We start from the raw sequence: 25,546 nt of genomic DNA on the forward strand, positions 1-25,546 counted from the left end.
CTTCTTATACAGCTTGCCGATAATTATAGTTCTCCTTCTTATGTTTACATGATTCTTGCTCCTTCCAACTATAGAGTGCTACTCCAGTTTTGTTGCTTAAAAAACAGAAGACCTGCCATTACTCCTCGGTGATGTGTTTGCGTCTCAACATCCTGACTTACCTCTTTCACGTTGGACTTGTTGGGTCTTGAATATTTTACCTTAAGAAGACTATGTATATGGCATCTCTCCCTATTTTCTTACCTTCTTATTTCTTTTGCTTCGTATAAGCTATCAGTCAGTATGGATTTAGAGCAGTATTCTCATGTGTTGTTCTGAAATAAGTTTTCACTGGTCAACAGCCAAATGAGAAAATGAAAGGCAGAATAACGCACAAGTGAAGATATATTAGTGTAAGATAAATCGATCCTTCTTAGGATAAGTCTGAGCTCTATTTTTGTACTTCCTCCTAGTTTTGGTACTAAAATACTTGGTATTTTCTAAAGTGATATAAACAGTAAAGAGGAAGCAAAAAAGTATTTTCTTGACAAAATTATAAGTTGCTGATCATAATGTCTCTCCAAAATTTGTGGCCTATGAGAATGAGAAAGCCTGTGAAGATTTGATCTGGTAGAGAACACACTGGTAAATTTTGTTTATCTGTCTAACTGGCCTTTCTCTCAGTTTTTACATCTCTAAAATGGATATATATAACCTCTCTACTTCACTGGGTTGTTGTTAGAAAATAAATAACAGTAACACAGCCAAAACTGGTTGATAGGAATCAAGCTTCAGAATAATCCAAGGTGGTGGTTAGGGGTAGGGGCAACAAACAGATACACAAGATTGGCCATGAATTGGTAATTGTTGAAACTGTATGGCAGGTACAGTTCATTATATCATTATGAGCTTTTGTTTGAAAATTCCCATAATAAAAAGTTTTTCCAAAAGTGAAGCTATTTAAGGAGACATGGCAGTAGTCTTTCCTTTCCTTCTTAGCAACTAGGTATTTTAGTTGCCCATGGTAGCTCAGTCCTTCCTCTGCTAAATTCTGTCTATTACGTAAAGCAGATAATAGTTGGTCTGCCCTGATTGAAGGGGAACCAACCAATCAACCTGTTGGCTAAGCACCAGGAGGCCAGGAGCCTTGTTACTTCGGACTCACCTTTTGAGGGTGATCCCCTTTGAGGATCCTCCGAAGAAGCCCACTTCTCCCTGCTTTTATTTCTCATGTTCTCCTGTTATTCTAGAAGAAGAGCTCCTGCTGTCAGAGTCCAGTCTGTCTCTGTGTGCTCAGGATCCATCACCTTCTGCCCTCTGAAGGGTATTGCTACTTCAGATGCTGATTTTGTCTCTTTCCCGCTGTTCCATAACATTCCCAGCAACATCCTCACTTGCTATAGTATCTCCCATCTTTAAAAGAGAAGAAAAGAAATTCTTCCCTTGATTTCACATCCTCCTCTGTCTATGGCTGCATTCTCTGTCCCCCTCGATGCCCAAACCCAAACCTCCTTGATGGAGTTGTCTAGACTTGCTGTGTCCTCTTCTTCACCCAGCCTTCACTTCTCATCACACTGGAGTCTGCCTTTGGTCCCCTGGAACCTGCCCTTGGCAGGGTCACCTGCAGTCCCCGTGTTAACCCAGCAATGGATGCTCTCTGTCCTCATCCTACTCAACCTCAAGGAGCATCTGTGACAAGACACTTTCCTTCTGTTTTCCTCCCTTGATGCCCACTCTGTCAGCTTTATCTTAAATCAGGCTTCTTCTCTCTCGTTTGCCACCAACACAGGCTGAATTGTTATAATAGCTTTTGACTTCTGCTCTTAATCTTGCGCATTCATTCTGTACTCAGCAGCCAAAGTAATCTTTTAAAATATATGTTAGATCATATCATTCCCATCTTGGAAGCCTGGCAAATATTTTACCTGGCTGACAGGCCCTGTGGGATCTGGCCACTCCCCACCACACCTGCTCCGCCTGGTCTCCCCCTTCCCTCCTGTGGTCCAGACACACTGGCCGTCCTTTCGCTTTTTGGACTACACCAACCTCTTACTCACCTGGAGTCTCTTTACATGCTCTTCTTTTGTCTGGAGTGCCCAGTCTCTGGCTTGTCTCACTTTAAGCGCAACCTCCTCAGGTAGGTGTTCCCTGATGACCGCATCTGAGTGTGTTCTCTCACACCCGCTGCCGTCATTCTGTAAGTCGAGTGGAAGGGTGGCAGAACTTTACCTCTGTCCTTGGAGGGTCTTTGCTTGGGTCTGAGAATTAAATTGATGTAAGACAGATTAACAGGAGAAAAACATACAGATTTTTACATGTCCGTAGGAAGCCCTGTAGGAAAATGAGACGCAAAGAAGTGGCTAGGCCTAAGTGTTTACATAGTAGGTTGAACAAACAGAGGTAGTTGTGGAAAAGCTACTACAGGCATACCCCGTTTTATTGTGCATTGCTTTATTGTGCTTTGCAGATTTTTTTTTTTTTTTTACAAATTGAAGATTTGTGGCAGCCCTGCATTGAGCATGTCTGTCAGCACCATTTTTCCAACAACATTTGCTCACTTCATGTCCCTGTGTCACATTTTGGTAATTTCTTGCAGTATTTCAAACTTTTTCATTATGATTATGCTTTTTATGGTGATCTGTGATCAGTGACCTTTGATGTTACTATTGTAATTGTTTAGGGATGTCATGAACCGCATCCGTAAAAGGCAGCGGACTTAATCAATATATGTGTGTGTTCTGACTGCTCCACAGACTGGCCGTTCCCCCGTCTCTGTCCCTCTCCTCAGGCCTCCCTATTCCCTGAGATACAACAATATTGAAATTAGGCCAATTAATAACCCTACAATGGCCTCTAAGTGTTCAAGTGAAAGGAAGAGTCGCACATCCTCACTTTACATCAAAAGCTAGAAATGGGGGCCGGCCCGGTGGCACAGTGGTTAAGTTCACACATTCTGCTTCGGTGGCCCGGGGCTCACTGGTTCAGATCCCGGGTGCGTACGTGGCACCGCTTGGCAAGCCATGCTGTAGTAGGTGTCCCATGTATAAAGTAGAGGAAGATGGGCACAGATGTTAGCTCAGGGCCAGTCTTCCTCAGCAAAAAGAGGAGGATTGGCAGCAGATGTTAGCTCAGGGCTTATCTTCCTCAAAAAAAAAAAAAAAAAACTAGAAATGATTAAGCTTAGTGAGGAAGGCATGCCGAAAGCCAAGATAGGCCAAAAGCTAGGCCTCTTGCACCAAGTAATTAGCCAAATTGTGAATGCAAATAAAAAATTGTTGAAGGAAATTGAAAGTGCTACTCTAGTGAGCACACAAATGATAAGAGTGTAACAGCCTTATTGCTGATATACAGAAAGTTTTAGTGATCTGGATAGAAGATCAAACCAGCCACAACATCCTCTTAAGCCAAAACCTAATCCAGAGCAAGGCCCTAACTCTCTTCAATTCTGTGAAGGCTGAGAGAGGTGAGGAGCTGCAGAAGGAAAGTTTGAAGCTAGCAGAGGTCAGTTCGTGAGGTTTAAGGAAAGAACCATGTACATAACATAAAAATGCAAGGTGAAGTAGCAAGTGCTAATGTAGAAGCTGCAGCAAGTTATCCAGAAGATGTAGCTAAGATAATTAATGAAGCGGCTACAGTAAACAACAGATTTTCAATGTAGATAGAACAGCCTTATATTGGAAGAAGATGCCATCTAGGAATTTCATAGCTAAAGAGTGGTCAATGCCTGGCTTCAGAGTTTCAAAGGACAGGCTGACTCTCCTGTTAGGGGCTAATGCAGCTGATGACTTTAACTTGAAGTCAACGTTCATTTACCATTTCAAAAATCCTAGGGCCCTAGGCCAATCTTCCTCAGCAAAAAGAGGATTGGTGGTGGATGTTAGCTCAGGGCTAATCTTCCTCAAAAAAAAAAATTTTAACCAAAAAACAAACTGGATTGGGACAATAGTTGTACAAGTGCACAAGTTTACTAAAAATTATCAAACTATACTTTTACAACACATGAATTTTATGGTATACAAAACATACCTTAATAAAGCTGCTTTTAAAAAATAAACAATAGGGGCTTGCCCGGTGGCATAGTGGTTAAGTTCGTGCACTCCGCTTCAGCAGCCCAGAGTTCACAGGTTTGGATCCCAGGCATGGACCTACACACCACACATCAAGCCATGCTGTGGCAGCATCCCATATACCAAACATAGAGGAAGATTGGCACAGATGTTAGCTCAGTGACAATCTTCCTCAAGCAAAAAGAGGAAGATTAGCAACAGATGTTAGCTCAGGGCCAATCTTTCTCAGCAAAAAAAATAAAAAATAAAAACAATAAAAAAAAATCCTAGAGCCCTAAAGTTAATCTTCATAATATGTAAAGAACTCACACAACTCAACAACAAAAAAATCAAACAACCCAATCTGGGCAAAGTCATTTGAAAATCTTCTGGAAAGGATTCGTCATTCTAGATGCCATTAAGGACGTTCATGATTCATGGGAAGAGGTCAAAATATCAACATTAACAGCAGTTTGGAAGAAGTTGATTCCAGCCCTCCTGGATGACTTTGAGGAGTTCAAGACTTCAGTAGAGGAAGTAACTGCAGATGTGGTAGAAATAGCAAGAGAGCTAGAATTGAAAGTGGAGTCTGAGGATGGGACTGAACTGCTGCAATCTCATGATAAAACTTTAATGGATAACGAGTTTCTTGTTATGGATGAGCAAAGAGAGTGGTTTCTTGAGACGGAATCTACTCCTGGTGAAGGTACTGGGAAGATTGTTGAAATGACAATAAAGGATTTAGAATATTACATAAACTCATTGATAAAGCAACAGCAGGGTTTGAGAGGCTGGGCTCCAATTTTGAAAGAAGTTCTGTGGGTAAAATGCTGTCAAACAGCATCTCATGCTACAGAGAAATTGTTTGTGAAAGGCAGAGTCAAATGATGCGGCAAACTTCATTGTTGTCTTATTTTAAGAAATTGGCACATCCACCCCAGCCTTCAGCAACCACTGCCCTGATCAGTCAGCAGCCATCAACATCAAGGCAAGACCCCCACCAGCAAAAAGATTACCAGTCACTGAAGGCTCAGATGATGGTTAGCATTTTTTAGCAATAAAGTTTTTTTTTTTTAAAGATTGGCACCTGAGCTAACAACTGTTGCCAATCTTCTTTTTTAATTTTTTTCTTCTTTTTCTCCCCAAAGCCCCCCAGTACTTAGTTGTGTATTCTAGTTGTGAGTGCCTCTGGTTGTGCTATGTGGGACACCGCGTCAGCATGGCCTGATGAGCGATGCCATGTCCATGTGCAGGATCTGGACTGGCAAAACCCTGGGCCGCTGAAGCAGAGCGTGGAAACTTAACCACTCAGCCACGGGGCCAGCTCCATCAATAAAGTATTTTTTAATTAAGATATTTACATTGTTTTTTAGACATAATGCTATTGCACACTTGATGGACTATAGTAGGTAAACATAACTTTTATATCCACTAGGAAACCAAAAAATTCATGTGACTCGCCTTATTGTGATACTTGCTTTAGTGTGGTGGTCTGGAACTGAACCCGCAGTATCTCCAAGGCATGCCTGTGAAATATATGGGGAGACTAAAGGAAGATAAGAGTTATTTTAAAGGGTCTGTTTGTACAGAATTCTCTTGGCCTTGACTCCCTATCTCTGGAAATAAGAATGTTTCTTTCCTCCCGGTATAGGAGGGCATCTTTCACATGAGAATTTTATCTCCTGCTTTCAGGAAGAAACGAGGAGGTCAGCACCTGCTATTTTCAAGTACCTTTAGCTCCAAATAATCCTTATGCCAAAGCGGCATATTTTGGGGTGACCTATTCTGTCACCCTTCAAGTGCATCACACCATCTCTTCAATAGCGCTTTCTAAACTTGTACTCACATATTTATTGTGTGTTTTCCTCTACCAGACCAGAAGTTCCATGACGACTGGACCCACGTCTGTTTTCTCACCTCTGTGTACTAACAGTCAGCACTCAGTGTGGGTGACAAGGCATGACGAGTGGATGAGTGGATGAAAGGCCTTGTGGATCTTGGGATGTTTAACCCTTCCCAGAACCACGTTCACAGAATTGCGCTTTCCTGGAGCCGTACCACAGCTTTTATCAAGGATTATCATAAAGCCATATGAAAACTGAGCTTACATATTTTACACACAGAGTTAATGAGAACTTTATTATATAATTCAGGGTGCCATATATAAGGTTCATGTTATAAATTTCTGTTAGAAGTTAGTGTTGCTGAGTACTTTCTTGCCCCTAAGGATTTTTATGCTTTCTCTTTTCTGAAAATGTGAAATAATATCACATTTCTCTTTTTTGCCCTGGCTGCCTGGATGTTCCAAGATGGTCAAGGCTGAGTCATAGCACCTCAGGATTGGTGCTAACAAGGGAGTGGCTGATGACAAAGACACAGGTTCAGGAGTCAAAGTTGGATTTGAATTCCCGCCTTGTCACCCTGTATCCGTGGACAAGAAACTTAAACTCGCTGAGGCTGAGCTGCCTTATCTGTCACTGGAGATGGCAGCTACCTTGCAGAGTTGGTAAAGTGCCTGGACCATGTGAACAAATGTTTCTTCCCTCAGCCTCCCTTTTCTCATGATGTACAGATACTATAAACTGGCTCAAGTCTTTTTTGGAAGAAGTGTATATTTAATAAATTAAAGAACAACAGAGTGTTTAGTTATTTGGTGAAAAGTAGTTGGTGGAAAGCACATACCATTTTAGAAGAGCTGTGAGATTTCCCTGTCAAGGTTTTCACTCGTTCTTATCTCAGGATTCAAATCTCCGTTGAAATATCCCCTGCTCAGGAGGCCTTCCCTGAGCCTCCTGTCTGAATACCTCCCCTGCCCCCATATTCCATTCCTCTGCCTTATTTCCTGGAAGCACTCATCACTATTTGAAAGTATTCATTCGTCTTCCAGTTTGTCTTGGCTAGTTGGGTCGGGGTCTGTCTGAATTTTCCCCTGTACTCCCGCCTCTAGGACATCATCTCACACAGTCAGCGCTCAGTGACGTTTGAATGAATACAAGCTCCATGGAGCATTTTGGTTCACTCCTTAGATAACTTTGAAGAGGAAAATGCACTCTCTCTGGCACAGGTTTTGTTTTTAAACCATGCTTTAGGAAGATGACCGAATACCTATGCAGAATCTAATCACATGTAATATTTAAAGAGTAGAACTTTTGAGGTAAGATGATCATTATCTTAATCATTAATGATTGGCTCTTTAGAAAAAAAAGATTTTCTTTTTCTCTTTTAGGTCAAAGAGCCCCCTGAAATCAATTTGGTTCTGTACCCTCAGGGCCTGGCTGGTGAGGAAGTGTATGTGAAAGTGGATTTGAGGGTCAAATGCCCGCCAACCTATCCCGATGTGTGAGTACATTTAGAAACAGCTTTTGTGTGATTTTACTTCTCTGTTTTGACAACATAGAAACAGGTTGAACTTAATGGTATTTTTTCCTTCCTGCCCTGATCCCATTTAAAATTTCGTTCGCTACCGCCCGTATTTCATCAAAACTCCATCAGCGCTGGACATTTTCGTGGAACCTGTCTCGTGTTAAGTTTGCTTCTCCTTGTAGAATGGTCACTGCGGACCCTAATATTTGCTCTAGGACTAGTGTTAGCTTCCTCGGACGTGGTAACTTTTGTTTGTTTAATTCTTAATAAACTAGGAAGAGGAAGAATCTAGAAGGTGTGGTGACTATTAAAGCCCTTGTGTGCTTAGTTTTAAAGCATAATTGGCATTAGCACTTAAGAGGCCTTCTGGGCCTAATGGGACTTCGACTTGCAGAATAAAGGAGGATTTAGAGTTGCCGTGCTTCTCGAGGGCACTGCTGACGAGTCTTCACTGGGCAGGGCTGTCCCGTGCCCTGCATGGCATCTGGCATCCCTGGGCCCTACCCACTGATGCCAGGAGTGTTCTCGGTCAGTGAGACAACCAAGAAACCCCACATATTTCCAGACTCCTCCCAAAGACAGTACCACCTCCAGTTGAGAACCTCTCGTAAAGCAAAAGCATTAGCCACCAGGACTCAAGCATTCTTTTTTCAAAGTATCGTGTATATTCCATGTAATCTTTCTCGAGACATTCCACCTGGAATGGCACATTGGCCTGGATGATGTTTTGTGGTTTGAGCTTATGTGCAGGGAACCAGTGAAGAAAGTGACAAATAAAAGGAAGCACTGCCTTACACTGTGGGTGGTAGATTTATGGAATTTGTTATCCTGAGAGGTGGTGGAGGATATGAAAACAGAGATAGGTCAAGACAAGCTCCTTATAGTCAATGACCCTCTTTTACCCCAAACACTGTGCCTAGAGTAGATAGAGTAGGTTTGCAGAAAGTTAATTAATGAATTGATTAAAGGGTAATTAAATTTATGAAAGAAAAATAAGACAGTGCCTCTGTAGGTTTTATCTTTCCTGATCCCAAATAAGTAGCGTCTTTTCTGACACCAACTGGGTGTCCAACAATTAAATTCAACTCTGACACTATCTGTAGTTATTGCAGATCCCACGGGTTAAGGACTCAAGTCCCACAAGACTTCAGACGCCAGTTGCAAGTCCCCATATTTCTGATTGACTGGCTGTATGGTCACAGGTTTCCACGACCCTGTCTTCAGGTTTGATAATTTGCTAGAACAACTCACAGAACTCAGGAGGGAGCTTGACTTCCTATTACCAATTTATTATAAAGGATACAACTCAGGAACAGCCAAATGGAAGAAGTGCATAGGCAAGGAATGTAGGAAGGGGCATGGAGCTTCTTTGCCCTCTTGACATTGAAATGTGTACCTTGGGGGGCACAGTCACCCCTGGTCGAGAACCACTACATTAGAGAACTATTTGGGTAAATCTTGATGTGTCCATTTGGTAAAATATTATGGGATGATTATTTAGGAAACAACATGGAAATACTTATGAAAAGTTGAAAAGTGAACATTGTATCAGCTACATAAAATTATAAATTGCATGGCAAAGGCATAAAGAGAAAATTGGAAAATTTTTAAAAAATGTAATTAGTGTTGTAATATTGAATTTTTTACCAAACTGTCAATGCTGCTATATAATGACTGCTTAAATTTTAAAAAACAATTATGTAAGGCTTGACTTGAGGGAACGTTCCTGTCCTTTGAGATGATATGGTACACGAAAACTCCCCTTTTCTGCAAAATAGTCCCTGATGCCACTATGAGAAAAAGAATCCTGGGTTAGATGGTCTTTTGGGTGTTGCGAGACCCAGTTTCCAATATGGGGTAGGCAGTCCCCACACCAACAAACAATTCTCAGACACCAGCAGAGTGTCCAGGAGTTCAACTCTATTCTGACACTGTGTACCTGGAGATAACATCAGGCTCCACAGGTTAACAGGTTAAGGGTCAGTCCTGCAAGACTGCACCACCCTGGCCCCCCACCCCACTTCAGACACTAGTTGCAAGCCCAGGTGGTTACCTGTACTTCTGACCGACTGCCTATAAATCAGAGGTTCCCAGGACCTCGTCCTCAGGTTCAGTTAATTTGCTAGAGCAACTCGCAGAACTCAGAGAAACATTTTACTTACTAGGTTATTTGTTTATTATAAAACGATACAACTCGGGAACATCCAGATGGAAGAGATGCATAGGGCAAGGTATGGGGAAGGGGCAAGGAGTTTCCATGCCCTATAGGTGCGTGCGCCATTCTCCCCAATCTCTATGTGTTCACCAACCCGGAAGCTCTCTGAACCCTGTCCTTTTGGGTTTTTATGGAGGCTTCAGTACACAGGCATGATTGATGAAATCATTGGCCATTGGTGGTTGATTCAACCTCCAGCCCCTCACCCCTCCCCGGAGGTCAGCGGGTAGGACTGAAAGTTCCAACCCTCTAATCCTCCATTGGCAACCAGCCGAATCCTTAGGTGCTTTTCAGAAGTCACCTCATTAACATAACAAAAGACACCTTTATCGCTCAACGCTTAGGAGATTCCTAGGCATTTGGGAGCTGTGAGCCAGAAACTGGGCAAAGACCAAATATATATTTCTTATAAATCACAATATGGTGGATAGATCATCCATAGACTCAGTACTTTCTTTCAGATTTCCGTCTGTTCAAGTAGATAATGATTGTAGCAACCTGTCACACCAGAGCATTGAGAGAATGCGTGGGTGAGTGAGTAGTAAAGGCTTTGCTAGGGTGAAATACCATGGATTACTCAGAAATGCTGGGTAGGAAGTAGAGAATCATCTTCTCTTCATTATAACTAAATAAAGCCTATTTAATCTCAGTGGATTGTTATTGGGTGTTTAGTAGTTGGGAATGAAAGGAAACCTGAGGGCCGGCTGTGTCCTTTCCTTGAGTGGCAAGTGTTGCATCTGAGTGGGCTGTACAGGGATGAAAAGGAGTGTGAGTGAGGTGTCTTTGGAATAGGCCAAGTTGGCAGAGTGTGCACCACCAGATCTGTGCACGGGTCAGTGAGCGTTTCCACCTCATTTACAGTCAGTGACTAAGACACAGTGTGTCATGGGAATACTAGATCAACCACCGTGGCTGTGTCTTCCCTCGTTATTCTCGTGCTGCTTTATGCTAGAGCACACAGACAAACACGAAGCACTTGGACTCCAGCGGGTGAGCTGTCGGAGCTGGGTTGATTGATGTTGGGGCCGAGCCAGGGTTGAGCATGACCGTACAAGGGAGTGCATGGTGAAGTTATTAGACAAGTCACACACAGAGCTGGAGTGATTTTTTTTTAAGTAATAAATAGGAGTTGATGTGGGAAACTTTATTCAGACTGTAAAGCTGAAATCAGAGACAGGAGTTGGGGAGATACCAGGGTGGAGCCCGAGTGAGTCTGGTCACCTGAGGGAGCAGGGCACCCCACAGCCCACACTGACAGCTGGCCAGCTGTCTTCTGCCCCGCAGGCTGCAGGTGACTCCATGTCAAGCACTGTGTCAACAGAGTTGCTGGGGTGGAGGTGAAATCCTTTTGAGAGAGAGGAAGTGTTGCTGGGGGATAGAGAGGTTCACAAGTGAGGCCTGTGTGGAATCTGCAGGCCCAGTGCTTGGAACTTAGCGAATATTAATGCAAACAGACCATTCTTTCTGGAGTAATTCCTTTTTATTTTTTTCTTTTCCAGAGTCCCTGAAATAGAGTTAAAGAATGCCAAAGGTCTGTCAAATGAAAGCGTTAATTTGTTAAAATCCCGCCTAGAAGAAATGGCCAAAAAACACTGTGGGGAGGTAAGATTTGTTAAACTGGAATCATAAGAGGACAGTAAAGATCTCATCATGTTCACCGATGTTTGCCTTCCTGCCTTTTCTTTGGCTTGAAGGCTTTTCCATTGCACCTCAAATCCGATTTTGACTAGAATGTTTTGTTTCTTATTGATATCTATAAAGGGGAACGTGGCTGTTTATATTACTTTAATTTACAGTCTTTATGAATGACACATTGTGAAGTGTATTTCAATGGTACTATTGATGCTTACGAATTTTTCTGAAAACGGTCCCTGTGAACCTGACCATACTTTTTGCACATGTTGGACCTGGCGTCTTGACCGGATTGTGACTTGAACTTTTATGTTGGAAAATGTTTGCAGACAAGTGATTTCTGACCAAACTTTGCCACCTGTCCCCTTTTCACACCAGAAGAACTAATTGTTTCCCTTCCCAATAATTAGCAACATACTCTGCTCCTTCAGTGTCCCATCTATACCTGAGCATTCATGCTTAGTTCACTACTAATTCTTTCTTAATCCTCTGGACATCAGGGTCTACATGAGTTCCCTCTTGAGTGGCAGAACTCCCTCTCTGGGCAGGGAGTATTACTGTGTGTTCCTTAGGCCCCACCAATTCCATTGACGTATAATCCATTTTTTTCTCACTTTGGTGTCGAATCACTGTTTTTGCCTAGGCAGCTCATGCTTAACTAACTCATCCTGTGAAAACTGAGAAGAGTTAAGTAAGGACTAGCCCTAGGGCTCCTTGTCTGTTTTGGACCTCTGGTGAAGAGAGTGGATAGTTTTTCACTTGCATTCTATAGTAGAGCGAGTCACAGTGTGATCCGTCAGGTGCTTTTTGGCTATAAAAATTTTGCCCCCTCTAAGTTGGTATTTCCTTTCTGTTTTTGTTTTTTTTTTTTAACAGATGATACTTTGCTTTTTTTTTTTTTAAGATTGGCCCTGAGCTAACATCTGTTGCCAGTCTTTTTTTTTCTTCTCCCCAAAGCCCCCCAGGACATAGTTGTACACTCTAGTTGTAGGTCCCTGCAGTTCTGCTCTGTGGGACGCCGCTTCAGCATGGCCTGATGAGCGGTGCTAGGTCTGCGCTCAGGAGCTGAACCGGAGAAACCCCGGGTCACTGAAGTGGAGCATGCGAACCTAACCATTTGGCCACGGGGCTGGCCCCTGGTATTTCCATGAACATTAGTGATTGTTGAGGTACAAACGGTGATTGTAGAACAGCCTGGACAAAAAGCTAGGCCTTGGGAATTATTCCACAGTTCTTTCTAGTGTAAGGGGACTCTAACGTCTAACTGAAAAATAATGTGGAGTTAGACTGAAAATTCAGCTACAAGATCCTTGAATTTCTTGCTTTCTTGAATTCATGATTTGTGATTTTTTTAAAAAAAATTTTTTGCTTTATTTTATCTATTTATTTTTCACAGTACAATATTATTAACTACAATCACTATGCTGTACATTGAATCCCCAGAACTTATTCATGTTATAGCTGGAAGTTTAACCCTTTGACCTATATCTCCCCTTTTCTCCTACCCCGCAGCCCCTGGTAACCACCATTCTAGTCTCTATTTTTATGAGTTCAGCCTTTTTAGATCCCACGTGTAAGTGAGAAAATATGGTATTTGTCATTCTTTGTCTTTGACTTATTTCACTTATCACAATGTCCTCAAGGTCCGTCCATGTTCTTGCAAACAGCAGGATGTCCTTTCTCATGTTTGAATGGTAATCCATTGTGTATATGTACCACATATTCTTTATTCATTCATCCATTGACGGACATTTAGATCGTTTCTTTAACTCGACTGTTGTGGATAATGCTGCAATAACGTAGGAGTGCAGATATCTCTTCAAGATTCTGTTTTCATTTCCTCTGGATATGTACTCAGAAGTGGGATTGCTGGACCATGTGGTAGTTCTATTTTTAATTTTTTGAGGACCCTCCGTACTGTTTTCTATAGTATTTGCACCAATTTCCATTCCCACCAACAGTGCACAAGGGTTCCCTTTTCTCTACATCTTTGCCAACATTTGTCATCTGTTGTCTTTTTAATGATAGTCATTCTAACAGGTGTGAGCTGGTATCTCATTGTGGTTTGGATTTGCATCTCCCTGATGATGAGTGATGTTGAACCCCTTTTCATGTACCTGTTGGCCATCTGTCTTCTTTGGAAAAATGTCTGTTGTGTTCCTCTGCCCATTTTTTAATTGGGTTTTTTGCTATTGAGTTGGATGAGTTCCTTATATATTTTGGATATTAGCCCCTTATCAGATATCTGATTTGCAAATATTTTCTCCCATTCTCTAGGTTGCCTTTTCATTTTGTGGATGGTTTCCTTTGCTGTATAGAAGTTTTTTAATTTGTTGTAGTCCCACTTTGATTTGTTTTAGTCCCCAAAAAGTCCCCAAAGCTTTTTGCCTTTGTTGCTGCCTTCTTTTTTTTTTTTTTTTGGCTTTATTTTAAATTACACTTTTTATTTTGAGATAATTACAAATTCACATGCAGTTGTTAGAAATAATACTGAGAGATCCCATGTACTCTTTACCCAGTTTGCCCCAACAGTAACATTGTACAAAACTATAGCACAGCATCATAACCAGGGTACTGACATTGATAGAGTCGAGATACAGAATAGTTCCATCACCAGAAGGATCCCTCATGGTGCCCTTTTCTAGCCACCCCCTTTCACCCCCACCCTCTCCTTGACACTTGGCAATGACTAATCTCTTCTCCATTTCTGTAGTTTTCTCATTTCGAGGAAGTAAGTAGAATCATATAGTATGTAACCTTCGGGATTGGCTTCTTTTCACTCAGTATAATTCTCTGGAGACTCATCCAAATTGTTGCGTTTGTCAGTAGTTGTTACTTTTTATTGCTGAGTAGTGGTCCATGATGTAGATGTACCATTGTTTCTTTAGCCATCTGCCAGGTGAAAGAGATGTGGATTGTTTCCAGTGTTTGGCTATTAAACATAAAGCTGCTATAAACATTCATGTACAGGTTTTTGTGTGAACCTAAGTTTTCATTTCTCTGGATAAGTGCCCAGGAGTACAGTTGTAGGTATACAGCAGTTACATGTTCAGTTTTTAAGAAACTGCCAAACTTTTCCAGATTGGCTGTACCACTTTACATTTCCACCAGCAATAGGGGAGTGATCCAGTTTCTGCACATCCTTGCCACCATTTGGTGTTGTTGCTTTTTCTTTGTTTTTTGAGGAAGATGAGCCCTGAGCCAACATCTGCTGCCAATCCTCCTCTTTTTGCAGAGGAAGACTGGCCCTGAGCTAATATCTGTGCCCATCTTCCTCTACTTTATATGTGGGACACCTACCACAGCATGGCCTGCCAAGCAGTGCCATGTCCGCACCTGGGATCCAAACCGGCGAACCCTGGGCCTCCAAAGTGGAACATGCGCACTAAACCGCTGCGCCACTGGGTGGCCCCAAGGTGTTGTCACTTTTTGATTTTAGCTGTCCTAATAGATGTTGTGATGGTTAATTTTTTCTCAGCTTCGCTTAGGCCACAGTACTCTGATATTTGGCCAAACATTATTCTAGATGTTTCTGTGAAGGTATTTTTTAGATGAGATTAACATTTAAATCAGTAGACTTTGAGTTAAGCAAATTACCCTCCGTAATGTGGGTGGGTCTCATTTAAGCAGTTGAAGGCTTTAATAGAAAAAAGACTGGCCTCCCTGGAAAAAGAGGGAATTGCCAGGAGATGGCCTTCGGACTTGAACTGCAACATCACCTCTTCCCTGGGTCTCCAGCCTGCCGGCCTACCCTACAGATTTTGGACTTGCCAGCTTCTATAATCTCGTGAGCCAATTCCTTAAAGTCAACCAACCAATCAATCAATCAATCAATATCCACCTCTCCGTCTCTCTCTATGTATACACACACACACACACACATCCTATTGGTTCTGTTTTTCTGGAGAGCCCTGACTAGTAGAGATGTGTATTGTGAGGTGATGGTGGAGAGACTGTTGTAAATAAGGAGGTCAGGAGAGGCCTCTGATAAGGTGACATTTGAGCAGAGGCCTGAGAGGAGCAGGACAATGGACCATGTAGATATGGGGGAGAGAGGGACCAGAGCCAGTTGGGAGAATAGTTCTTATTTTCATCCAGTCTCTCATATTTTATCAGATTTGTTTGTAGATAAAATCCTAGTAAATTAAATAAATTGGCGAAAGAAAATCCTCCATCGTTTGGCTCCTGGCCACTTCCTGGTGTAGAAGCGGTTTCTCTTTGATATAATAGAAACCGCCTACTTTTCCCAGCTTTCCTTATAAGAGCGTTTCTTAGAAGAACTTGCCTCTTAGACTCCAGATGAGTGTTTCTCGACTGTGAATCGAAGTATATCCAGTGAATGCCACAGCTCTGGCGTAATAAAAGTATCTTACCCTCCCCTGACGGTAGCTGTGGTTCCTTTCGTTTACTGCTCGAGAGAAAAGTGAACACCAAGTGAACTAACTTTATCTTCTTGTGCACGATGACTTCTGTTACTGTTTGCCACCCTGGTAAGTCCCCTTAGAAATAAGAATGTTTAAGCTGCTTCACTCTAATTGAGAAACAAGAAACTTGAGAGTGGTGGTCCTCTGCAGAAGGAGCGTGGCACTCTTGACCTCTTTCAGGTTGGGATAGTCAGTCAATGTGGGGTCCCAGAAACCCTTGTTCTATTGGTTTACCAACCTGGGTATGATTTATGACTTAGGGTAGAGAAAAGTGGCTTCCTGTGTTCACATCAAGAATGTCTGAGGGGGGCATTTTTCCTTTGGGTACTATGTGTGAATGCTTCCCTCAGTGGAAATGAAATGCTGAGTGTTGATCAGCGTCCTGCTGGGCCATTGCTAGCAGGGGCATATAGAGGCCTTTAAATAGTTGCCTCCGTACCCCGATACAATGTTCTCAGGATGCTGTGGGGGCAGATGAAAGCTCTCGTGTTAGCAATGATTACCCTCTGCTCAACTGTCATTATTTAGGCAGGTTTTCTAGTTGGGAAAGTAGTTTTCACTTTTATGCAGTCGTATATAGTTTATCAGATTTATTTGCACAGAAAAACCTTTTATTGGATTTATTGTATAAAAAAATGCCAATAAATTGAATAGGACTACAAAAGGAAAGTGAAGCTTTTTATTTATCTGGATGGTGATTTGTCTCGATGGCAACACAATGGGATCATTCCTGTAAAAGCTTTTTCCTGCCGTGATTGCATCATATACCTAATTCAGAATGTGTCGTGTGAAGATGAATATCACTGCTATGAGTGGGTCTCTGATTGCTTGCATGTATGTCTTTCCTTTGGGCCCTGTCTTCCCATTATTTGACCGTTTGTGGTTGATTTTCATCTATGCATTTAGGTGATGATATTTGAGTTGGCTTACCATGTGCAGTCGTTCCTCAGCGAGCATAACAAGCCCCCTCCCAAGTCTTTTCATGAAGAAATGCTGGCAAGGCAGGCTCAGGAGGAGCAGCGGAGGCTGATAGAGGCCGAGAGGAAAAAGGAGCAGGAGGTAAGACTCTTGTCACTCCGGGGCGCCAGCCCGGAGGACTCTGAGCTTGTATAGGTTTTTACTCTGTCTCTGCCTACACAGTTAGCTTTTTTGAAGTTTTGCTCAGTATTTGATTCAAGAACTATGGATTCACGTGCAAGGATGCCCTAAGAGTAACTGAGAAATTCTGTGAGTGGTTCCCTCCCCACAAACATCGGTGCTGCCCCTAGAACCTTTAGTCCAGGTCTTTAACTAAAAGAAAAGAAAAAAGAAGTCAGCTTAGCCAAGCTTCTTGTGGTCTTTCTGCGCTTGTAAAGCTGTGCAGGACTTTGACTGAGTTTTAGAGGCTCTTTCTTTCTTCCCTCTGTGGGACAAGCATCTCGTGCCCCAGTGACAGCAGAAGTCAGAGACTGAACTCTTTGGGTTCACTAAGCATTTGTATTTTTTCTTTATTTGCGTGAGGATGTATACTCCTGTGTTATTTTTGAATCGTTTAATCAAAGATAATGTACGCGTCAAAATCTCCTTCTTGATTTTTAAGCTAGTTTTTGTTTCCTCTTTAGTCTTTTAGTCAACTTATCTAGAACTTATTTTGGTCTGGGTTGTAGAAATGAGAGTCTAAATTTATTTTTTTTTCCCATTTTCCTAACACGTTTATTAAATAATCATTCTTTCTTAAGTGATTTGTAATACTTCCTTTAAAGTGTATTTTAGCTAATATGTACTAAGTTCTATTTGTGAATGACCTATCTCGCTCAATTCGTCTATTTTTTCTTGGGTCTATGCCATACTCTGAATTGTTGTATCTTGATAAATGTTTTAATATCTGAAAATTCAAGCCCCTTGTCTCTTCATCTTCCATTATTCTTTTTTTTTCTTAGCCATTCTCACTCATTTACTCTTACAGATGAACTGTAGGATTGCTTTCTCAAAATAAAAAAAAAAAAAACAAATAAACCCCCTGGGATTTTGAGTAAAATTGCACTAAACTTATCTATTCCTTTAGGAAGAATTGACGTCTTGGCAATATTCAGACTTCCTATCCAGGAATATTTCTCTGTTTATTTTTATCTTTTGGTGAGCTTTCTGGTTTTCTTCCTTTAGATGTTGCTGTTTCTTACAGTTACTTCTAGGGTTTTGTTTTTCCTGCTTTTCTTAGGTTCTTGCTCCAGGTTCATTTTTTTTTTTTCTGCTTTATTTTGTTCATCCTGTATGTTAACACTCTCTCTTTGTGGGTCCCATTCATTTTGTTGTTGCTTATCTCCTATTTAATAGAGTTTGGAAGTTTCTTAACTGTTAACGATTTTTAGGAAGGCACATTTTTATTAGAAAATAAAGATACTTAGCAATCTTATTTTGGTGTACTGCTGTAACTACCTATAAGCTTTGGGTATGTTTTTACATTTTGTGCTATTGCTGTTATAGTTTTTGATGAGTCTCTTATTAGTTTTGATATTTATAACCTGGTATTCTAGGGGACTCATAAAAACACTATTTTCTTACCTAAATTCAGAACCATTTGAGCAAAGATGCATGAGTCAAATGGATAGAGATCAGAATGCCACTTTTAATACTGAGAAAGCTGTTGGGAAAATGTACATGAAGGTCCATGGCGTGTGGGTGTGGTGCCTGTGCCATTGCCCCCCCAGGTCCAGGCACTGACAGCTCAGCCCACCTCCACTGAGTCGGCCCTGCAGCCAGTGGCAGAGGCAGGCACCAGCGCGTGATTCTGCAGACAGGCAGATATCAAAGAGGAGGGGCGAAGTCAAGTGTGGGAAGAAGTGAGGCCAGTGGTGTTGCCGTAGTGAAAGTCCCTCCGCATGGAAACATGAAGAGTGGGGAGTAAATGCCACTCCCCACAGTCTTGAGACCTATTTAAATGGGAATGCCTATTGCATAAGAACTCGGATAAAACTGATGTAACTCCAATTTGTACTAATATTCTATAAACTCGGGTCTCTTAGGAAAGGAGGGCTTGAATTAGTGAAATTCAAAGGATTTTTTGTGATTTCAGAATTGATATGTTGCATGGGTTTCAGAGATTGACATTTGATGGTGGTATGTTTCATTGCAGCAACGTGAAATCCTTCATGAGATTCAGAGAAGGAAAGAAGAGATCAAAGAAGAGAAAAAAAGGAAAGAAATGGCTAAGCAGGTACTCTATCAGTTCTGCTGTACTAGAATAGTTTACATTTTGCTAAACATAAAATCTTTTTATTGCTGTTGGTGATATTTTCCCCTCCTATGTTACTATCAGTAGTAAAGCTTAAAGTGAAGCACTAAAGATATCCCCCAACATCATTTATTGTCTATTGTAGATTCCCTAAATAGGTAGCAAAATTTAGAGTTGTATATTATCTGCAGATGACCTTAGGCTTATGTAACTAGAGTAGTTTATCAAACGCGTCGAGGGAGAGAAGAGATTGAAGCTTTGATAATTAACCCAGACTGGAATTCTTAATACCTGGAAAATAGAACTAATCATTCATACTGAAGAGTGAATGGAAACCATATGGATCTGCCTGAGATTTCTTTCAGTGATGGAAAAGAAGGATTCAGCAGAACAAGTTTGAAAGGCATTGGTGAAAAAGGATAAAGTCTTTTTCCTGTATATTTCCTGAGTCTAGCTCAGTCAAAGCACCAGTTTTACGTATTTGGAGAGGTCCACTGAAAATTTTACTCATTCTCATTTATCTAAGTACGGCATTTAGCTTAAAGGAAACTGTGAGGTGTAGTGGGAGGAGGCAGTGATGTACAAGAAGGAGCACCTGGCTTAAAGCGTCGGCTTTTTTACTGCCGAGCTCTGTGACCTTGACAGGTGACACTCTCTGTGACTCATTTTCCTCATCCCCTAAAATGGGACTGATGATGCCTTTTCTTCTGTCTCATGTAATTATTCCACAGATAAATGTATGCCTTCTGTGAGAGTACAGAGCCGTACACAAATGTAAGGTGATATTCCTGTTTCCACCAGTTCTCCTGTCTGATCCGATCTCCCTTCCCGACAGCCACTCTGCTTTGAATCCTTCCCCTTTCTGTTCATCTCCCCTTGCTCTTCTCCCTAACTTTTCACACATTTTCCAAGATCCTAGCATTTTCATTTATAAAGTTCACATTCTCTTGAAATTGTAACCTGGCCTTCAGTTCTTGAACCAGTACAACCAGTACACTAAATTTTTAAAAGTTGGGTTCAACTTTATTACACTTGTAAGCATTTGGCTTAAATAAGATTTGAACTCGCTACTGAATTTATAATTAGGTACCATGGTTGTCTTCCATTTATGACTTACGTCTAAAATCAGTTTTACTTTTGTTTTTTCTAGGAACGTTTGGAAATTGTTAGTTTGTCAAACCAAGATCATACCCCTAGGAAAGACCCAGAAAGACTAAGAACAGCTGCCATTCTCCTTGGAGGCTCTTCTGACTTTGTAGGAAATGGTAAACATCGGACCAACTCCTCTGGAAGGTCTAAGTAAGTCCCTGAGATTTCTGATCTGGAAGGATAAAGAATGAAGCAGGATTAAAACAACTTAGAGTAAAATTTGATGGAATTTTTTTTTTTTTTTAAAGATTTTATTTTTTCCTTTTTCTCCCCAAAGCCCCCCCCCCCGTACATAGTTGTATATTCTTCGTTGTGGGTCCTTCTAGTTGTGGTATGTGGGACGCTGCCTCAGCGTGGTTTGATGAGCAGTGTCATGTCCGCGCCCAGGATTCGAACCAACGAAACACTGGGCCGCCTGCAGCGGAGCGTGCGAACTTAACCACTCGGCCACGGGGCCAGCCCCAAAATTTGATGGAATTTTAAAATAATAGTTTTAATAACTTTTTCAAAGTCTGTATGTCTTATTGTATTAGTAGCAATATAAAAATCTTTGGGGCCGGCCCTGTGGCCAAGTGGTTAAGTTGGCACGGTCCGCTTCAGCGGTCGAGGGTTCGGATCCTGGGCGTGGACATGGCACTGCTCATCAGGCCATGTTGAGGCAGCGTCCCACGTGCCACAACTAGAAGGACGCACAACTGAAATATACAACTATATACTGGGGGCATTTGGGGAGAAAAAGCAGAAAAAAAAAATCTTCATTTGTTTTAATACTTTCCAGGTATCTTTAATGAAACCGGTTTTGTGGCTCATTCTCCTTTATAACAGCCTATAACAATTTTCTCTCCTTCACAGTCCTTCACAATCTTGTCTCCAGTGTAGTTTGATATGACTTTTAATGATCTAACTATTTGGTGAGCGATTTTAGAAAATTTTCTTCCATCTGAATCGCCATCCAGTTGACTTTCACACTGCTTGTGTCTCAGTGTCTAACGCCTTGGTCCCACCACAGATGTGGGGAATGCTCCAAAATGAGCACAGGTGTGGAAGATCCTTTGCATGAGAACGGGAGCCCGTTTGCTGTCAGGGCTCCCCTCCCTATTGCTTCTGAGGACACTGGGCTTCCCGGTCATTGCAGATGGGCTTCTGGGTTGTTCCCTGCCGCCAGCAGTCACATGAAAGACACTACCTCTTGCTCCACATCCTTTTCCACTAAAGAACTGAGACGTCTCTGTGTATTTGCTCTGACCCCCTGCAGACTAGAAAGGAATTTTAGTGCCGAATCCATTTATGAGTGGGTGGATGATTAAGTAGTGTAGGTATTATAACTTGGCTTCACTGCGTGCTTAACCTTTCTCTTGTCAGAATCTAAGCAGCACTTAAAACCAACACTTTGCTTCTATGAAAAGAAACATTTTAGGTACCAAACTAAAGACTTATATAAACTTTCCGGTTACAGTTTGTTTATAAGAAGGAACCATTTTAGTTCTTTCTCTAATTATCTACTTTTAAAAAAATCAGCTCAGAAATCATTTTGATGTTAATGTTTAACCACCTACTGTTAAGGTGAACGAAATGTTTTTTTGAATTCTGTTTCTGGTAACAATTCCATTTTAAGATTGTAACTCTTTACACCAATTTAGATTATTTTTGCAACTGGGCTTCCAATAGGTAACATATTGAAGTTGTTAGAGTATTACAACAGGAAATATTTGACAAATTCCTATTATGTTAGAAACAGTGGAAATAAATCAATGCTGTGAATAAGTCTTTTTGGGTATATAAAACACAATTTTTTTTAAGTTTAAACGTTTCTGTTTTTGTGGCTAACTAGAAACAGTGGGTCCAACATTAGACTTGCTTTTGGGATCAAAGATCATTAGCAAGTTTATTCAGGAAAGAACAGGAAATTGTCTCTTCCTGTGACACAGGTAGAACACCTTTTTGTGTAGTGCTTGTCGAGTGACATTTGTATATCTGGATAGAACAGCATTCCATGAGCATCCAAGAAGGAACATGCAGAGAAATAATTTTCATCTATTGTTTGCCAAGGTGTTGTGCACACTTGCATGGAACTCTGGCACTGTGTTGGCTACTGACTAGGAAAGAATGAATCTTTCTTAAAGTGTAGTTTCCGTGCTTCTTTGGTTAAGAAATAAAAAGTCCTTGATATACCAAAATATCTCAGTGTGTACACTTGATTCTTTTTCTTCTTTGCTGTTCATTGTTCTTTATGGGTTGGAAAATCAAAGGAAATAAGCAAAGTATTCCATTTTATTCTTTCAGTTAGTGGATACATTTAGTAGAGTTGGTAGAGATGACCTCGTCATCAGTGTTGTTAGTAGGCAATATTTGAATTGACTATAACTAAACATAATAAAATCTAGACCCATGATCATTCATTCATTCATTCATTCAACTGATACTTCATGAGCACTTCGTAAATGCCAGACACTGTTCTGAGTCCTGAGGATTCAATAAACAAGATCAAGAAGGACTGGTTTCATGGACCTTATAATCTAGTTGGAGGAGACTGTCAACAAGTAAACCAGAAAATGTCAGATAATGATTAGTGCTCTGCAGAGAATTAAAATAGGCAGGGTTGCAGAAAGACTGGATGGCTACTTTAGATTGGGTGTTCAGAGGAAAAAATACAAGGACTGGATCTCGAGTGACTAAAGGAGAGTGGTGTTAAATTGGCGGGATACAGGGTCTGGACAATGAGAAGAAACCAGCCACACAGCTGAAGAACAGCTGGTGCAGAAGACCTGAGGCTGGCACGGGCTTGTCTGCTCATCAGGCAGAGCAGTGTGGCTAGAATTAGTGGGCATGAAGAGAGTGGTTCAAGGAGGGCAGGCAGGAACAGGTCACAGAAGGCCTTTTGTTGGCCAGGTCAGAAGTTCAAGTGTAATGAGAAGCCTTTGTGGGTTTTAAACAGGAATAAGATATCATCTGATTCACGCTGTGTGAAGTTCTTCCTGGCTAAAGGTGAGAGTGGATAGAGGAGTGGTTTTCACGTCTCCTTTGATACCGCTCTCCCCTCTCCCTCACCCTCAGTGCATTGCAGCCACCTCGTCTCTCAGTGTTTTGAGCGCACCAAGCTCCTTCCTGCCTTGGGGCTCCTGCTGATCGCTGTGCTTGGGACGCTCTCCCTCTGGCACTTTGCATTGTCAGCTTCTCCTATCGTCAATTCTCCCCACAAAGGTGGCCTCAGAGGCGCCTGCCCTAGCACCCTCTACCCTACTTCCCTGCTTAGTCACTTGTTCTCCAATTCCCTGTTTTATTTTCCTCTGTAGCACTTATCACTCGCTGAAAATCTTATTCTTTTGTTTGCTGTTTTATTGTGTCTCCTTCCATGAGAGCCTAGAGTTCATGAGAGCAAGGCCCTCATCTAGGTTTTCCTCGGGGCCTGGAACAGTGCCTGGCAGACACTTAGTAGGTGCTCAATAAACATCTGATGCAGGGGAAGGAAGGAAAGAAAGGGAGAAGCTATCTTTTGGGCACTTTTAGGGTCTGCAGCCTCTTGACCCAGGGCAGCTCTGTTTTTCTTTTTCCTGTGGGATAGATAAAAAATCAGTAGGGCTTTATTTACCAAAAGGTTACCACTGCTTAAAACAAGAGAAGGGAAGAAAGGAAACCACTCACTGTTCTAGTAGAAAGAACTTAAAGGCCTGATGCCCAGGGGCCCGGTCTCTTGGCTCCGCTTTTCACTGGTGAGTTTTTACCTTTGTTGAAGAACTTTATTTTCTGTCCTTTGAGTTGTCTTTTTTCCCCCTTGAAGGATTTACTTCTTTTTTTTTTTAATTGAGGTAAAATTTGAATAACATGAAATTAACCATTTTAAAGTATGCAATTCAGTGTTAGGTTGTGTTTTGTAAAGTGCAGACATCGTCCTCCCCAATCCCTGCCTTCTTCCCAGAGATGTTGTATCTCGTAAACGGGCACTTTGAACTTTTTAGGAGAAGCGAAAAAAATCTCCATAAAATAGTTCGTGGTAGAGAATTATTTTCATATTTTCAGACTTGCCTTCTTCGAGATTACTAAAGTGTAGTCCAGAATCTAGGATTTCCCTGTTACACCTATTTCCACCATCCAACAAGATCAGGTTATCTCCTGATTTGTTTTCCCTGTCCTAAAACCAGCTGTGGTAATAGCTGGCTGTTTATCCTTATAGAGAAGAGATCACTATGGGGCATGGGATTCCCTCCACTTTCCCCAGAAAGCTGGGGAGCCACTAAAGTACAAAGGATGTGGGGAGGGGAGGGGAGATCCCTGATGGAGCTCTCCACACCTGTGATCCTCCATTGTTTGCTGTTTCTCTGGTTGGTTCCATGGATGCATAGACTGGTTCATCTCAAATTAAACAACGTCAGGAATTCTTATTAACTTTATTTCCACAAAGCTGCCTTGAGTTTCAAACTGGGGGATCAAGAGCCAGATTTTTCTGTGTCATCTTGGTGAGTTAGGCAGGAAGGTGAGACTGTCCCAGCCCCCTTGTGCCTCAGGTGAGACGCCCCTCCCTCCATCCGATCCCAGCCGTCTGCATCATGGGCCATGTTGGTGGAGCAGTCTTTTGGATGGGAGCCCAATTCTCAAGTTCCCCCTTGAGATATTGCCACCTGTCTTCTTGCCATGTGGCTTTTTAAAAAAAATCATCTTCTGTTTTCAGGCGTCAAGGTCCTAGATGCCTAATTTAGTCTTCTAAAGCTTAATTTTGTGTAATTCTCTGTCCTTTGTAAGACCTAGTTAATATTATTTGGCAGTTTTGTTTAAAACACTCTTTATCCTTGTGTACTCCCACAGCTACTTGGGAAAACTGATAACATGGGCGATGTTTCTAATATTGCAAGCCTCTATGAACATTCTATAATCTAGAACAGATCACTGACAATGCAACCAGTGTTGTTGCTTCTAAATACCATTTGTTTGCATTGGGCTGGCTATTTCTGCTGGAGTTCAGAAGCTGTTTTATTTATGAATGGATTAGCTTCCAAAAGGTTGTTCTAAACCCAATTCTTGTTGAGTTTGAAGTAGACAGTATGAGCACCCAATATATATACTCTTTCGGTGAAAACAGGAGACATTGATGACATTGAATTTTGCCTCTTTATTCCTTCCTTCAAACTCACTGTGATTTACTTTTTATGCTTCAGAATCGTTCCTGCTATCAGACAATCTATCCTGTGTAGCATGTAACATATTTGTCATTTTCTTGATGCCTTCACTTCTAAAATGATTTTATTTTTTTTTCTGCTTTTTCTCCCCAAATCTCCCCAGTACATAGTTGTATATTTATATACTTTTTTTAGTTGTGGGTCCTTCTAGTTGTGGCAGGGCCTGACAAGTGGTGCCGTGTCCACACTCAGGATGCGAACCAGCGAAACCCTGGGCCGTTGTATCGGAGCATGCAAACTTAACCACTCGGCCACGGGGCCAGCCCCTAAAATTATTTTTATTCTTCTCACTAGCACTCTTAACATTCCCTTTTTTTTTTGAGGAAGATTAGCCCTGAGCTAACTACTGCCAGTCC

At 41.6% G+C, this 25,546-nt stretch overlaps 1 protein-coding gene across 2 annotated transcripts in view; it reads left to right on the forward strand.

Moving 5' to 3' along the window:
* EIF2AK4 (eukaryotic translation initiation factor 2 alpha kinase 4) overlaps positions 1-25,546 on the forward strand; it is a 97,140-nt gene that overhangs the window by 7,529 nt on the left and 64,065 nt on the right. The window contains exons 2-6 of one of the 2 annotated variants that reach the window (XM_046652858.1): positions 7,252-7,364; positions 11,103-11,205; positions 16,566-16,718; positions 18,772-18,852; positions 20,021-20,169. In XM_046652858.1, the coding sequence (XP_046508814.1) occupies positions 7,252-7,364; positions 11,103-11,205; positions 16,566-16,718; positions 18,772-18,852; positions 20,021-20,169 (599 nt within the window). Of the gene's footprint in view, positions 1-7,251; positions 7,365-11,102; positions 11,206-16,565; positions 16,719-18,771; positions 18,853-20,020; positions 20,170-25,546 lie in introns of those variants that run through there. The other variant, XM_046652859.1, reaches the window with a different exon arrangement.

This window comes from Equus quagga, chromosome 2, assembly GCF_021613505.1.
Source record: "Equus quagga isolate Etosha38 chromosome 2, UCLA_HA_Equagga_1.0, whole genome shotgun sequence".
NCBI lineage: Eukaryota > Metazoa > Chordata > Mammalia > Perissodactyla > Equidae > Equus > Equus quagga.